Source organism: Danio rerio, chromosome 20 (genome assembly GCF_052040795.2).
Source record: "Danio rerio strain M-AB ecotype USA chromosome 20, GRCz13ab, whole genome shotgun sequence".
NCBI classification, from domain to species: domain Eukaryota; kingdom Metazoa; phylum Chordata; class Actinopteri; order Cypriniformes; family Danionidae; genus Danio; species Danio rerio.
The window spans coordinates 32,898,983-32,915,096 of NC_141040.1; the positions used below are offsets into that span (position 1 = coordinate 32,898,983).

The window sequence follows — 16,114 nt, forward strand, 5'->3', positions numbered from 1 at the left end:
AACTGTTCAGTCTAATGAATGGCAATCGTATAGCACGGGCGTTTTCGATCGCCATATTTGTGAATTACAGTAGGTGGCGATAATGCTTCATTAGTAGGTATATGTATATGTGGTTTGCCCGTTTGCCTAGATTGTGTGTGTTAGATTGTGTGTGTGCATGAAACGTGTGTAGTTCTGTGAGTCTGAGCAGGTTCGGAGTGTTGCCTGTGATGCGTTTGGATAAAGACCAAGCAGTGGCGGATTTAGGCATGGGCAAAATGGGCGATCGCCCTGGGTGGCATCTTGCTGGGGGCGGCACGGGGAGCCGGTGCAAAAGAAAGAGAAAAAAAAAGTGCACAGGTAAAAAATCATGGGCCCCAGTAAGCTTTGAGATACGATTACTTTATGCAAGTGTATTAATCCCAAGAGTAGTAATCCAATGATAAAGACGTTAGGCCATTTACACTTCACGTCTTTTGTAAACGCAAGTTTGTTTTTCTCTAGGTGCAACAGAAACAACACTGGTGAACGCAAACTGACACATGCGCAGTTGTGCACAAAGAACCATTCCCGGTCCTGATCCCGGTGTGAATCCCGGTTGCGCCGCTCATGCACTGTGAAACCAGAGTAACAGCATTTTATGCTATGTGGCTCAAATGGCATTTCTGTGTGGAGTTTGCATGTTCTCCCTGCCTTTGCGTGGGTTTCCTCCGGGTGTTCCGGTTTCCCCCACAGTCCAAAGACATGTGGTACAGGTAAATTGAGTAGGCTAAATTGTCCGTAGTGTATGAGTGTGTGTGTGAATGTGTGTGTGGATGTTTCCCAGAGATGGGTTGTGGCTGGAAGGGCATCCGCTGTGTAAAAAACTTGCTGGATAAGTTGGCAGTTCATTCCGCTGTGGCGACCATGGATTAATAAAGGGACTAAGCTGACAAGAAAATGATTGAATGAATGATGATGGTCTTATTTTGACTAAGCTATGAAGCAGAAAGTAGGAATAAAGAGTCAAGGAGGTAAGACTAAATTAATTTTTGGCTTTGAGTCGGGTCTAAGATAAACAGATAATTCTAAAAACATATATATTTTTTCATTTTATATATAGTTGATGTCAAAATTATTAGCCCCCTGTTTATTTTCTCCCCATGCAGTTTTTGTTGAACAGAGGGAAGATTGTTTTCAACACATTTCTAAACATAATAGTTTTAATAACTTATTTCTAATAACTGATTTATTTTATCTTTGCCATGATGACAGTACATAATATTTGACTAGATATTATTCAAGACACTTCTATACAGCTTAAAGTGACTTTTAAAGGCATAACTAGGTTAATTAGGTTAACTAGGCAGGCAGGTTAGGGTAATTAGGCAAGTTATTGTATAACGATGGTTTGTTCTGTAGAGTATCGAAAAAAAAACTGCTTAAAGGGGCTAATAATTTTGACCTTGATAAGACTTTCTCCAGAAGAAAAAATGTTATCAGGCATACTGTGAAAATTTCCTTGCTCTGTTAAACATCATTTGGGAAATAATTAAAAAAAAGAGAAAAAAATTAAAGGGGGGCTAATAATTCTGACAGTAATTCAACAGTAATTGTCAAAATTATTATTCATGCTAAAGATTTCTCATTTACTCTGAACATAGCAGTTTTTTCTTTATATTGTTTTTTACTTTTATCAATATTTTTTTTCTGCAATTGACAGCAAGATAGGCGAAGCAGTGGCGCAGTAGGTAGGGCTGTTTACTCACAGCAAAAAGGTCGCTGGTTCGAGCCTTGGCTGGATGTTGGAGTTTGCATGTTCTTGCTGCATTCGCGTGGGTTTTCTTTGGTTGCTCTGGTTTCCCCCACAGTCCAAAGACATGTGATACAGGTGAAATGAGTAGGCTAAATTGTCCGTAGTGTATGAGTGTGAATGAGTTTATGTTTCCCAGAGATGGGTTGTGGCTGGAAGGGCACCTGCTGTGTAAAAACGTGCTGGATAAGTTGGCAGTTCATCCTGCTGTGGCGACCCCAGATTAATAAAGGGACTAAGCTAAAAAGAAAATGAATGAATGACAGCAAGATCAAACATTGTCTGATTGACATGCTGTATATTAGGCCCTAGCTTGAATTCCTTTTTATGTTCTAATAATTTAATTTATTTATTTAGCCCCCTAATCATGAAAGATGCGACACCAGGAATGACAGCCCCCTAAAACCAACCCTCATTAGCTGGCATAACATGATAACCCTTAAAAAGGGTGAACTCTTTCTTCATGTCCGGATGGCCAGTCACTGCATTTGGACATACAGGGGGCTCAAAGGTCACAGCTGACAAATGTCAGGGCCATACATCAATATCAAAAATCATATTTTTGACACATGATCTCTTATACCTCCTTCTGATATCTTTTTTTTTTGTAGTAACAAGCTCCTCCATGACTGTATGAGAGCAACCATTTTCCATTAATCAACGTGAAAGAACTCCTTAAAGTCTTCTTTATGGGTTAGTACCGCTGGAGTTTTACACAGAAACTTTTTTTTATTTCCATGCTGATGAATCGCTTTCATATATTGATGGTATTGAATTCATGGCTACTATATTGCACAAACTTAAAAGGACACTTTAACCAAAACTACAACTCATAATTTACATTCATGTAGTTTCAAATACTAATTATTATTTTTTCTTTGGCACACAGAAAACGTCCTGTGGAAAGTTGGAAAACCCTGTTGACTTTCTCTGTGTGACCAAAACTGCGGGTAAATAATAATTTGACTAAATCGCTTTATATTAACCAAAAGGTTGGTAATTGATTAAGAACAATTCAAGAAAGAATGACACAGAAGACACATAATCTCAAGATATCTAAACCTACTTTATTGGAAACCCCAGAGATGATACATAAAAGTGCATACAGTAATTAATTACTTATTGATGCTTTTAACTGCACGTCTAGTTCAAAAAGTTTGCTAGAAACATTCATAAGGAAAGCCAAAAATAAAGATAAAAAAAGACAGAGAAACCAAATCCAGGACCTTTGGCACCCATACAATCTACCTAATTAATAATGCAAAAGTGTGGCGAAGCAGTGAAATAACACTTCAAACATTTTTTAAAATAATTTTAGTTTCAATTTTTTTCATGCTATTTTTCAAATATGCAGAAACTATTTCTCATTATATTTGATGAGATTAAGCAATCTTTTTATAATTGGATGTCATTGCTGTGACATTTCATGTATGTTCTCTTCCAGCATAGGACTGAGATTGTAATCAGCAGTTGCTAAGTGTTTTTTGAAGAAATTGATAATCCTCGGCCAGGCATCCACCTGTGCCTCTGAATGACATTTAGGTTCCCCACCAAATAAAACAGGTTGCTTAAGTACACTATGAAAATTAGCAAAGCAAAAGGGCATATAGGGCACCTCAATAAAATGACCCGCCTTTTCATACTTTACCAGCTCATAGTTTTTTTTTCCATGAGCTTTGAGTCTGTCGCATGCTAATTTTGCATGATAGGCGCTTCGCCAATTCATGTTGGCTTCTGATGCTATAAACATGAATCTACCAGGGGCACGCTCAATGGGGATAACACTAGGAAGACCTTCTTTGGACATCGGGTCTTTCACAACATCTAGCATATCCACAAGGCCTAATGGTGTGATTTTTTTTTTCTTAAAGTCAAGTGTCAGAGGTGGAATATACATATCTTTGTAGTAAAGTGGGACTACACTGTTGGCATTGCATCCATTGATCCAAACAGTAGCTGCTATATCAGGCAGGAATGTTGACATGGACAAAGCCAGATCTCCACTCTTTGATATAGACAATAGGCCAATTTTTTGACCTTTCACCTAAAATAAATAAATAATTAAATCAATTTTGTGATTTTTAAAAATGTCCCATTATAGTAATTTAATTAATTTTGCTATAAAAACAACAACTAAAGATAATAAATGGTTGTACTAACCTCTGGCTGTTGCCGTAGGAAATCTATACCTTCTTCAAAGTACTCAAGGTGAAATTTGTCAGAACTTTTGGGTAAATCTTGGTAATTTTGGTAGGCCAAGGCTAAAACAGCAAAACCTCTCTTTGCCAGCAGAGCTGCTCTCAACTCAAAATGACCTCCTCTAAGTATATATGTATCCAAAATCCCAGGAAATGGTCCTTTACCTGAGAAAGTATAAAAACAGCATTATAAACTCTATATTTAAAAAACATTAGGTTGTGTCTAGATAGGCATAGCTTGTCAATTTAAACTACACATCCCCATTTTCAGCACAACAAGGGAATGCCACAAACACTCATATCCTAGCAAACATTTGAACTTCCAATAGCCGTTAAAAAGACCCATTAAATACAGAGATATCGTTATGAAATACAGTACATGATCATTTTATTGTCAAATGACACAATATTTTCAAATAGTGCCCTGAAAAAAAGTTATTGTAAAGCCACAGTTTTTGGTCATTATCTGACCTCTTTTCTGTTTATTACAATGCAATTTTAATATTTATAATAATATTTTTGCATATACTGTGCAAAACAGATACCTCCGGACCACCATTTAAAGTCACGATAGGACTAAAGATTAGTATTAATTAGTATAATATTATCAAGTTTTACACGAAGGAACTTACATAGATAATGCACATTGTCAGGTACATTGTGCAATGTAGAGTTGTTTTTAGGTTGGCTAAAATTAATTGTTATGCTAAAATTAAGTATAGCTTGAGGAACATTTCACGTTTTCCGGGTATATGGTGCAATTCATCAGGGTTCCCTACACTGGTTCTCAGTGACAGCTGGGCAACATGTTTTCCAGTCATCTCTGCCCATCATTCACCTGCTGTGTGTTCAGTTAGAGCTGAAAATGACCTTGTCAGGTGAGTTTGGAGTGGGGTAGTGTGGAAATAAAACCTTTAAATGATAATAAAAATACACAAAACTTTTATAAATCCTGACAATAAGATTGTCGTATCTACGTCATCCAGCATCTAGGAGCATACCAGTATTAATGACCTAGTCTAGCCTAAATTAATACACTCAGACTGTCATTAACAGTGGGCTTCAGAAATGACAGCTGTTTTAAAAAAGGTTACTATTGGCTCATCAAACAAATCAAAAAGAATGACTCATGTTTTCAGGGTATGCATATTTACACCTTTTGTGTGGTTGTTGTGTTTATGTCATCCTTATAGTTTTTGTGGTGGTAGTTTATGTGCTTTCTATATTACCAGTTATTGGCTCATGTGTGTTTTTAGCAATTCAATTCTAACCAAAATAACAATAAATCAATAAAAAAACATATTTTTAATCTGCTCCTGTATTTTTTTTTTTTATTACACTTCATAAAATTACATTAAGGTTCAAACTTGTCTTGCAGGGTCAACTAATAATCAGTCATCTGTCAGACAGAGAATCCAAGACTCTTTGCAGGCCGACTGGCAGAACAATAAGAGGCATTGCATTTATTTTTATTGTGTACCTTAAATAATTTCTAATTACTACTGTACCTCTGTCATTTTTGTTTTGGTTGTCTGTGTATTATATCTCCAGTGTACATGATGATCATATGTCGTCCAATTCCCTGAACTCCAGTGCAAGTAAGAAAATTGTTGAATGTTTAAAAAAGTTTTTTTCAGAATTTCTGAGTTCGTATTTGCGAATATAGTGCCTATAATGCCAAGATTTGCTCAAAAACACCATTTAACCACATGCTGGAATACTTAATTAAATTTTTATTTTCACACATATATATTTTCATTTGAATATATTAAGTAATTATAAGTTAATAACTAATACAATTTTGTAATTTTCTAACTAGCATTAATACAGCAACTGTAATATATATATAACCACTATAACCATATATAGCCAACTATACTTTAGAATCCGTTTGCAGTTAAATATTTAAACATTTGTTTACTCTGAAATTTAATGAAGTTTTTTTATATATATATCTTATGAGAGCAGCCCATTGCATTGGAGAAAAGCGTCTCCTAAATGCACAAATGTAAATGTGAATATTAGGATATTACTCCATATGCTGATCAAAGATTTAGTAAAAAATTGCAACAAGAAAAGCGGATGCCATCATAAGGGTGATGTTAGCTGCTGGTCTGTTACAGAAATTGTCAATGTGGTCTCCAGGAAGTCTATATGTTCTGCTAAGAAACTGGATTCTGAGAGCGAGACCATGTGAAGTGTCCAGTAAAGCTGACGAAAAGAATTGGATCTGCGTAAGTTTGAATTGTGTCTCTGTTTGTACAGTTGAAGTCAGAATTATTAGCCCCCCCTGTTTTTTCCCCAACTTCTGTTTAACGGAGAAAATATTTTTTCAACACATTTCTAATAGTTTGATTTACTCTTTTTTAATAGCTAATTTATTTTATCTTTGCAATGATGACAGTAAATAATATTTGACTAGATATTTTTCAAGACACTTCTATACAGCTTAAAGTGACATTTAAAGGCTTAACTAGGTTAACTAGGCAGGTTAGGGTAATTAGGCAAGCTATTGTATATCAATGGTTTGTTCTGTAGACTATCGAAAAATATATAGCTTAAAGAGGGTATAATTTTGACCTTAAAATGGTTTTTAAAAAAATTAAAAACTGCTTTTATTCTAGCCAAAATAAAACAAATAAGACTTTCTCCAGAAGAAAAAATATTATCAGACATACTGTGAAAATTTCCTTGCTCTGTTAAATAACATTTAGTAAATGTTTAAAAAAGAAAATAAAATTCAAAGGGGGGCTAATAATTCTGACTTCAACTGTGTATAGAACAGTGGGGTCAAACTAATAAAACTCCTGGAGAGCCCCAGCTCTGCACTGTTTAAATGTCCAGAGTTGATGGATGTTCTGTCAGAGCCCAAGTAAAATTGTCATGAATGGGTACATATTTATCTTGCATTATGTGTGTTCAATTCTGCTTAATATTTCAGAAGAATATATGTTACTACCCCAACATTTAACCCAGCCTTTGAAATGACTTGAATTGTGGATTAAATCTGTTATGCATCATTTTATATCTCCTTATATACGTGCCTTTTTTAATGTTCAGATGTTTTAATTGTTTGTGCACATTTGGGCTGACAGCCAGACTGAAAAGATTGACCTAAATGTACATTACAGTCACAGCTATGCCCTATAGCAGGGGTATCAAACTCAGTTCCGGGAGGGCCACAGCCCTGCAGAGTTTATTTACAGATCTGCTCCAACACACTTAGCTGTAGGTTACAAACAAGCCTGAAGAACTTGAGTAGTTTGATCAGGTGTTTATGGAGAGCTAAATCTAGGCCCAATACCAAATGTATTTTATACCTCTTCCCTTTCACTATCCCTTTCGCCTTCCCCTTGGCCTTTGGATGGGTAGTGATGGAAATATTCTCGTAGGAATTGGGACACGTGGTGGCACAGTGGCTTAGTGGTTAGCACTGTCACCTCACAATAAGAAAGTCGCTGGTTCGAGTCCCGGCTGGACCAGTTGGCATTTCTGTGTGGATTTTGCATGTTCTCCCAGTGTTTGCGAGGGTTTCCTCCAGGTCCTCTGGTTTCCCCCACTGTCCAAAGACATCCAGTACAGGTGAATTGAATAAAATAAATTAGCCGTAGTTTATAAGTGTGTGTGTGTGTGTGTGTGTGTGTGTGTGTGTGAATGACCCTAAACTGTACAGAGCTATGGCACTCCAGGAACTGAGTTTAACCTAAGTGTTCTATAAACAAACAGAGACACACATTTATTGCCAAAATTCAAACTTGCAAAGATCCAATTCTTCTTAGACACTTCACAGGATCTCGAATAAGGTCAGGAATCTTGGCGTGACTCTGGAGTCAGATCTGAGTCAAAGCAGTTAGTAAATCAGCACACTATCATCTTAAAAACATTGCAAGAACCAGATGCTTTGTGTCCAGGGAAGACTTAGAGAAATGTGTTCATGCTTTTATCAGCAGCAGGGTGGATTACTGTAACGGGCTCCTCACAGGCCTTCCTATAAAAACAGTCAGACAGTTACAGCTCATCCAGAACGCCATGGCCAGGATTCTGACCAGAACGGGGAAATCAGAGCACATCACACCTGTCCTCAGGTCATTACACTGGCTCCCAGTTTCATTGAGAATAGATTTTAAAGTATTATTACTGGTCTATAAATCACTAAATGGCCTAGGATCTCAACACATTACAGATATGCTCACTGAATACAAGCCGATCAGATCACTCAAATCAAATAAACTAGAAATTCCAAGAGTTCAGTCAAAGCAGGGTGAATCAGCTTTCAGCTACTACGCCCCTTGCTGCTGAAATCAGCTTCCAGAAATTATCAGATGTGCTTTAACATTCGGCACATTCAAGACTGAAAACACATCTGTTTAGCTGTGCCTTTACTGAATGAGCACTGTGCTGCGTCCGACAGATCACACTATTGTCTTTCTCTTTTTTTTTCTTTTTTTTATAACCCGTTTTAACACATTTTATCTGTTTTTATCAGATTTTTTTTTTTATTATTTTATTCCTGTTTATGTAAAGAACTTTGAATTGCCACTTTGTATGAAATGTGCTAAATAAACTTGCCTTGCCTTGCTCTCAGAATCCAGTCTTTAGCAGAACATATAGACCTCCTGTAGTCCACATTCACAATTGCTGTAACAGACTTTCAGCTAACATCAGGCTCATGATGGCATCAACTTATTTGCAAAACTTTGATCAGGATGTGCCATAAACTCACAATATTCACATAAAATACTTGTGTATTGTGTGTGTGTCCAATTCTTATGCAGATCCAATTCTTTTATTATATAAGTTTGAATTGTGGCAATGAATGTGTGTCTCTGTTTGTATATCTGCAGTTTAGATTTAACCCTCACCTGATCAAACTACTTGAGGCGTTCAGGCTTGTTTGTAACCTACAGCTAAGTTGTTGGAGCAGGGCTGTAACTAAACTCTGCAGGGCTGTGGCCTTCTAGGAACTGAGTTTGACACCCCTGCTATAGATGGATAGCTATGACTTTGATTTTGGTGTCACATTTATGTTCAGCAAATGTCCAGAGTTGGTGTGTGTGTGTATATATATATACATATATATATGAGCAATATCACCCGAGTAGCGGGGCGATATGGCTGTATACCAGCACTGTCCCACCAGTGCTGATATACAGACATATCGCACTCTACGAGTGTGATATTGCGTATATACAACAGCTCAAGAGCACAATCCTGTATATAAATAAGAAAAACACGGAGAGTCTAAAAACCCTTTTTTTCTTAGGAACTACTTTCTTCCGCCATTCATTCACATCTGCAGCTGACGTCAAAACAGAAGAAGACGTTACTAATTTACCAACGTCACTTTAGAGCTAGTGTTTGAATGATTCTCTGTCTAAAGTGATGACAAAACTGCTGATTTTGCTCACACTTTAGGATAATAAGGCTGAACGTGACATAAAATGCCATCCATCAACAGAGATATCTTCTTACAGTGTTACAGTCTACAGTATTTCTCAGTTGCAATCGGGATTTTACAATAATTAACCCCGAAAACAACAACGAATACACTAACATTACCAAACTGCTGTTGTGTTTGCGATAAGGAAAAACACTAAACACGTGCGGACTTTGCTTATTTCAATTTGCCAACACAATCTTTTCTTCAATCTGTTCCGGGATGAGGTTGAGAACTGGATGTGGGGGGTTTTGGCCGGCCGTTTCGATCGGGTACATGGGGGTGTTTAGTTTACAGACTGTACCAAAGAGGGGGGTGGATAAAATTATGGGAGTTTTTTTAAGAAGAAATAACAACGGGATGTTTGCGGGAGACGGGATACGGGAAACTCCCATGAAAAACGGAAGTGTTGGCAGGTGTGCATACTAGTTTAATATTGATTTGATCTGCTAATTAGAAATCAGACTGTTATATCTTATAAGCGTAAGGGCTTATTATGCGGTTCTGTCGTCATCTTGTGGAAAGAAAAAGTTAACTGTCGCCAACGAGCTGTCTCTCAGAAATTTTAAATATTTTAAAATAGGCACTATTCTTGCAAATAAACTGCATAGTTGCAATTACAACTACATTCTCGACTAAAAAAAGCCTTAAAAGTATATTTTGTTGTGTAACAGCAGTAATATGTGTCAAACTGTGTTGTCTGCTTGTTGCTGGCTGTATGTGGACGGAGTAATAAAGAGGCTGTATGGGTGCTGATAATACTTAAATAGATCATGGCTATCAGCAGGCCCAGATTAAGACCTCAGGGGCCCCTGGGCACATTGTCTTGTAAGGCCCCCTACCTGGCCGCACCCCTATAGTTGAATTTAAAAAATAAGAATTTAATAATTTTTAAATAAAATGAATCTATAATTTTTTGGCCACATATTAAATAAATGATAAATAGTACATGTGTATTTATAGTTTACAAAGATTTAACTTATTTTTCAAAGCATTGAATAAAAATACTAATAAAACTATATATATATATATATATATATATATATATATATATATATATATATATATATATATATATGTGTGTATTTATGTATATTTTCTGTCTGTCTCTCACACGATGAATCCAGTCCTTGCTGCGCTGCCGTTAGCCTCCTCCGCCTGGTTAATGCTAGCCACTCATCATTTAAAGTTACCATAACGTCTTCTTCTGTACCCTCATTCTCCTGATCATGGGTCAGTTTAAAGATAGTGTGTATGGAAAATGCCTCAATAAAGATGCCTCCTCTCCTCTTTCTCTCGCGTTTGCTAAATCCACTTGTCCACTCATTTTTAATCTATGACAGATATAACGTTACAAATACAGTCTGCTCAGTTTAGTGCCGGTTATTACAAAACTGACGTTTCCGCGCTTGACCAATGACAGCCTTCTGTTTAGTTAAAGAAAGAAAGGCAATTTAAATATAATAATAATATTAATATGTGATCGCGATTTTTTACCTCAGAGGAAATACAGTTGTCTGAGCAATATAGTTTTTGCAGAGAGGGAGGCACCTATAAGGCTAAACATAAATGTTAAATACCCACGAGACACTTGTGACTTTATATCACATTTGCATTATTTAAAAAAATGTTTCCTTCCTGTTAAAAATAAATATATTTCCAATCTGATATGTAACGGGGAGAAAAAAAAAGTAGCACGAGTTCAGCTGATGGTGGATTCGAACCGAGTTGATGTTCAATAGCGTCAAAACATGAAGTTGCACGCCTTACAAGGTGCGCCACTGAGGCTGTATTACTAAATAGCTCTTTACTCATCTTGTCTCTATCAATCAGGCATCGATGGGCGTAAACCCTGAATATCTTATTCCAACTAGATTCCAACTAGATGCGCTGTTTGTAATTAGCCTAAAAAGACACTCCGAAATTGTCTTTTTTTCTCCCCGCTCGCAGGGGCCCCTAGTGCGCACAGGCCCCTGGGCCTGTGCCCATAAGGCCCATTGGTTAATCCGGCCCTGGCTATCAGCCAATCAGATTCGAGATCTATATATACACACACACACACACACACACACACACACACACACACACACACACACACACACACACACATATATATATATATATATATATATATATATATATGGTATTTAGAGGAAACAAATGTTAAAAAATGAATTGCAAAAGGTTTATAAAGTTCAGTTGATAACATTTTACAATAAGGTCTAGTCTTTTTTGTTATTGTATAGAAATACATTAGTTAACATCAGTTAACATCAATCAACAGTGAGAGACAGACATATATTACAGTTGCTATATTAATGCTAGTTATAAAGCAACAAAAAAATTTGATATTAACTTATGATGAACAAAAAGACTATAAACAGACATAGTTTTTCGAGCAACATCTCGTGCATGGCATAGGCCATATTATCATTTAGAAATATGAAAGTTTAAAAAAAAGAAAGAGAAAAATAATAGGTAAACAGTAATAAATATTGTAATTCTTTGATGTCTCTCAGCCCCTGGTGAAAAAAACAGCATATGCCTGGTAAGGTATGTTTTAATGCTGGTTTTGCTGACTTCAGTGCTGGTTTTAAGATCAGGAAAACCAGCACCGAGACCAGCTAAACCAGCAAGACCTGCATTGAAAACAAACCAGCATAATTTATTTTGTTTATAGTTTAGAATGACCATAAAACAGGCCTTTTATACAAGGAATTATCAGATCCTTCAGCACAACAGTTTTATAGTTAAAATGATCTCTGTCTTGCAGACGAACGTGCACTAAGTTGACGATAATACTGCGATAATAATTATAAACTATTCTTAAAGACACTGAAATAACTGACCAGGTGGCATAAAAAGAGTTCCTCTGATCCTGTCTTCATTTAAAGGTCTTCTCCGGACACCATCGGTCAGGCAGTGTCTCTCGTTGGTCACTTTGGCCAGGACTTTATCATCACTGACAACTTCAATGTCAACAAGAGCTGGACGCGTCACATCTTTAAGTTTAAACTTGCAGCTTATTGTGTCTGCTTTCAGAGCCCAGTATAAACCCATCGGTTCAACCCCGGTAAAGCTCCCACCAAGAGAAGAGTCGCGCTTGAGGTCAATTTGGCCACTGTCATCTGCCTGATAGGTCGCTAAAGCCTTGAAATCACGTCCACCTTCATCCGTGATTTTGGAGCGCAGGTCCACGCGTTGATGTGGATTTAAGCCGCTCACCGTCACATGCACTGGGTCTTCAAAAGAGCACTTATAACTGGGCAGAAGCCTGATGCTCACTCCTGAACTGTAGTGCATTTTTGCAAGAGTATTTCTTGCAAAAGGCTTAAGAGCACATTTTAGAGTTGCATACATGTCGTCTCTGTGATCACGATATGCTTTGAAGTAATGGATGCTTTCCAAAGAGCTCCCTGAAGCATCGAAACGATATGAATCTTTGGATTTGAATCAGTGGTTCGGAGCGCATATCAAATTTCCAAAGTCACAAGATCAATTTTATATTTATGTGTATTTTATATTTATGTTGACTTTGAACCATTAAAATTTGCATGTGATTTTGATCTAATCACAGGTTGGTTAAATCCAACAAAGATTTAAACGTCCGATGACCGTTGAAAAGGCGTCCCTCCGACGTTGTGTCACAGTTGAAAAACATCCATAACGGGGATTGAAATGACATCATGTCCAACCTCTGGCCGTCAATCAAGCGTCATTTTTTGCATGTCACTTAGCGTCTAAATGTGTCATATTGGATGTTTATAAGATGTGTTGCTGCATAATTTAAGAGTTTGAATAGCCTAATTATACAAACTACATCTGTGTTCAACTTGGGTCGTTGTAATGCTCAAACACTTCACACTCGTGACACCTGCTGGACAAAAGAGTGTAAATGCAAAAAATCAACCAAACAAAAATAGTCCAAACATGCATAAAAACAGTCTTTTCCAAACTGCAAAAGTTGTAGTTATAGTATAATTAATCAAATATCATTAGGAAAACATCTAATGTCATTAAAGGATCAATAATTTAATAACTAATAAAATAATAATATTCTTTTGCCTCTCCACAAAGCCGGTTTTGGTTTTTACACCGGTAAGTTTTCGTAAACATAGTTTTTGAACTCAAGAAGGTGGGCTGGTTTTTATCAGGTTTCATATAATTTATGCTACATGGCTATTCTGGATTAGACATCCCAAAACCAAACTGGACTAATCAGCTGTGAGTAAAGTGACATATTTATATGATGCAACAAAGCCACTCCCGTTTTTTATATATAATAATTTGTTTAAATTAAATTAATCAGTATTCATATTTTATATTATAAATGCTGTGGCACAGTGGGTATAGCTGTCGCCTCACAGCAAGAAGGTTAAAATTGTCTGTCTTGTGTTTGTGTGAGAATGACAGTGCATTGGTATTTCCCAGTGATGGGTTACAGCTGGAAGGGCAACCGCTTTGGAAAACGTATGCTGGATAAGTTTGTGGTTCATTCCGCTGTGGCGACCCTAGATTAAAAAAGGGACTAAACTGAAAAGAAAATGAAGGAATGAATATTCAAATGCTCTCAATTTGTCAGCTAATATAATTAATATATAAAGTTTAAAAAATTGCTGTCTTTTGAGCTGTTAAATTATATTTATTAAATTGTATTTCTGATAATTTTTCTTAATATTCAACAGAGAAGTCAATTGCTCTAGATTTATCACAAAAACTGAATCACACTGACTCTTGGCTGTTTGCTGCACATCTCACTTTCATGTGCATGCACTCCGGTGTTAATTCACTAACCTGATCTTTACATTTCTTTGAATTTGTCAACCCAAAACTTACTCTGCAATCCAGACTTTGCTCAACTTGTTTTGTGTAACAGGCTTCAGAGAAATGTTTCTGTGTTCCAGAGAAATAGGCATATAGGTTTGGAACAACCTGACAATTATAATAAAAAAACTGATAAAAAAAGAAAGAAAATGATGACAGAATTGTATTTTTGAGGTGACGTTTCATTTTAGGCAGTATATTTGGCATCATTGTACATGCATCAGTAAGAAAAAGCAGATGATCAGCTTGAAAATGAATAAGAGGCTATGAAGCTCCAGTGGTACTCACTGCAAATTTTTCAGAGATCACTTTGACAAGAACACACTCCAGCAGGCTGTGTCGCTTAACCCAGACTCCTTAAGTACAAGCTCTTAAGGCACTTGCACGTTGATTAACTGAAAACCGTTCATCTTATATTTAGAGCAGAGCTGTTACTTTAACCTGCAAAGCAGTGCAAGTGATGATTGTGAATGTAAATGGGAATTCACAAGGTAATTAAAAATTATTTCAATGTTAACATTTCCAAGTCAGAGATCATACACTATCAGCATACACTACCACACCAAATATTTTGGAGTCTTGCAGAAAAAATAAACAGTTTCTTACAATTGTGTTAAACAGCTTATGTAAAGAATATTTTTCCAGCCTGTATTCCCTTGATAGAAGTTCACAGAATTCCTGATGCAGATGGCAGTATGAGCAAATCAATAAGAAAATCAATATTATGATAATGAACGGAAGAGGGTTGGTTGCTGGCTGCGTCGTTGTTTGATCAGACCTGCATTTTCGGCTTCAAAACTCGTTCACACTATTAAAAAATGTTAATTTTATACCTACATAAAAATACTGACAGTGCCACAATTTATTATCAAATTATTTGTCTGGATAGATGATGCTGCATTATAGTGCATAGACAGAATAATATTGCAATATGAAAGGAATAAAACACAACACGGTGATACAGTGTCACCTCACAGCAAGAAGGTCCCTCTTTTGATTCCTGGCAGGACCAGTTGGTGTTTATTGTGTGGAGTTTGCGTGTCCTCCTCGTATTGACTTTCCTCTGGATGCTTCGGTTTCAGCCCAAAGATATGCGCTATAGGTGATTTGAATAAACTAAATTGACTATAGTGTATGAGTATATGTGAGTGAATGAGTGTGGTAAATTAGGATGGTTCATTTCACAGTGGCAACCCCTGATAAATAAGGGACTGAGCCGAATAAATAAATGATTAAAACAAAATGTATTAAATAAGATTTGAATCAAACTGGCATAGAAAACTGGCAAAAACTGACCTTTAAAAATTACTATATTGGCTCATAAAATAAATGTTTTTAGTTTTGAATGAAAAAATAGATCCTAAATTTATAAGATCTGCAGCATATTGTATTTTCTTACTGAATATAATTCAACATTATTTAATAAAATTAAGGAAAAAAACAACAACATTTTTTATAATTACACTTTTGACGTAATAGCCTACCTTCTAGTTCCTGGGAAACACTCATCATGGCAAACATCTTGTATGACAACTAGCCCCAGTCTCATTTCAAGCAGGCTTTAGAGATTCCACATGGGTTTTCTAAAATCTCCCCTGACCACAAGAAACACCAACCTTCTTATTATAGAAACAAGCAAACAAACGCAACACGTAGACAAATTTAGTCCGTAATGAGTAAAGCTTAGCTGCCTTGAAGGTTTTCATTCGCATTCTTCACTGCAAATGATAGTTTAATCAATGTGTGGCGTTAGGATTAATTATTTACTTTACAACGATGAAACCCCTACAAATAACAGCCTATGGCGTTTTTTGCTGTAAAGGATTTCTTGTAATGCCCCAAACGAATCGCGTGTAAGTCTGGATCAATTTCTAGCCCAAACCG

General features: G+C 36.4%; 2 protein-coding genes across 4 annotated transcripts in view; one reads left to right on the forward strand and one right to left on the reverse strand.

Moving 5' to 3' along the window:
• Positions 1 to 16,114, forward strand: part of LOC147839360 (uncharacterized) — a 963,858-nt gene that overhangs the window by 552,767 nt on the left and 394,977 nt on the right. The gene's annotated exons all lie outside the window — the stretch shown is intronic.
• acot21 (acyl-CoA thioesterase 21) lies at positions 2,818 to 15,947 on the reverse strand. 3 transcript variants are annotated; one of them, XM_087298304.1, is made up of 4 exons: positions 15,715 to 15,947; positions 12,256 to 13,280; positions 3,932 to 4,134; positions 2,818 to 3,815 (listed from the first exon to the last, which is right to left on the reverse strand). In XM_087298304.1, the coding sequence occupies exons 2-4, from the start codon at positions 12,764 to 12,766 to the stop codon at positions 3,180 to 3,182; spliced, it is 1,350 nt and encodes a 449-aa protein (XP_087154430.1). In that variant the 5' UTR covers positions 12,767 to 13,280; positions 15,715 to 15,947; the 3' UTR covers positions 2,818 to 3,179. The 3 variants fall into 3 exon arrangements, with proteins under 3 accessions (XP_087154430.1, XP_087154429.1, XP_087154431.1); XM_087298303.1 differs by having other exon boundaries at positions 12,256 to 13,283; XM_087298305.1 differs by lacking the exon at positions 12,256 to 13,280.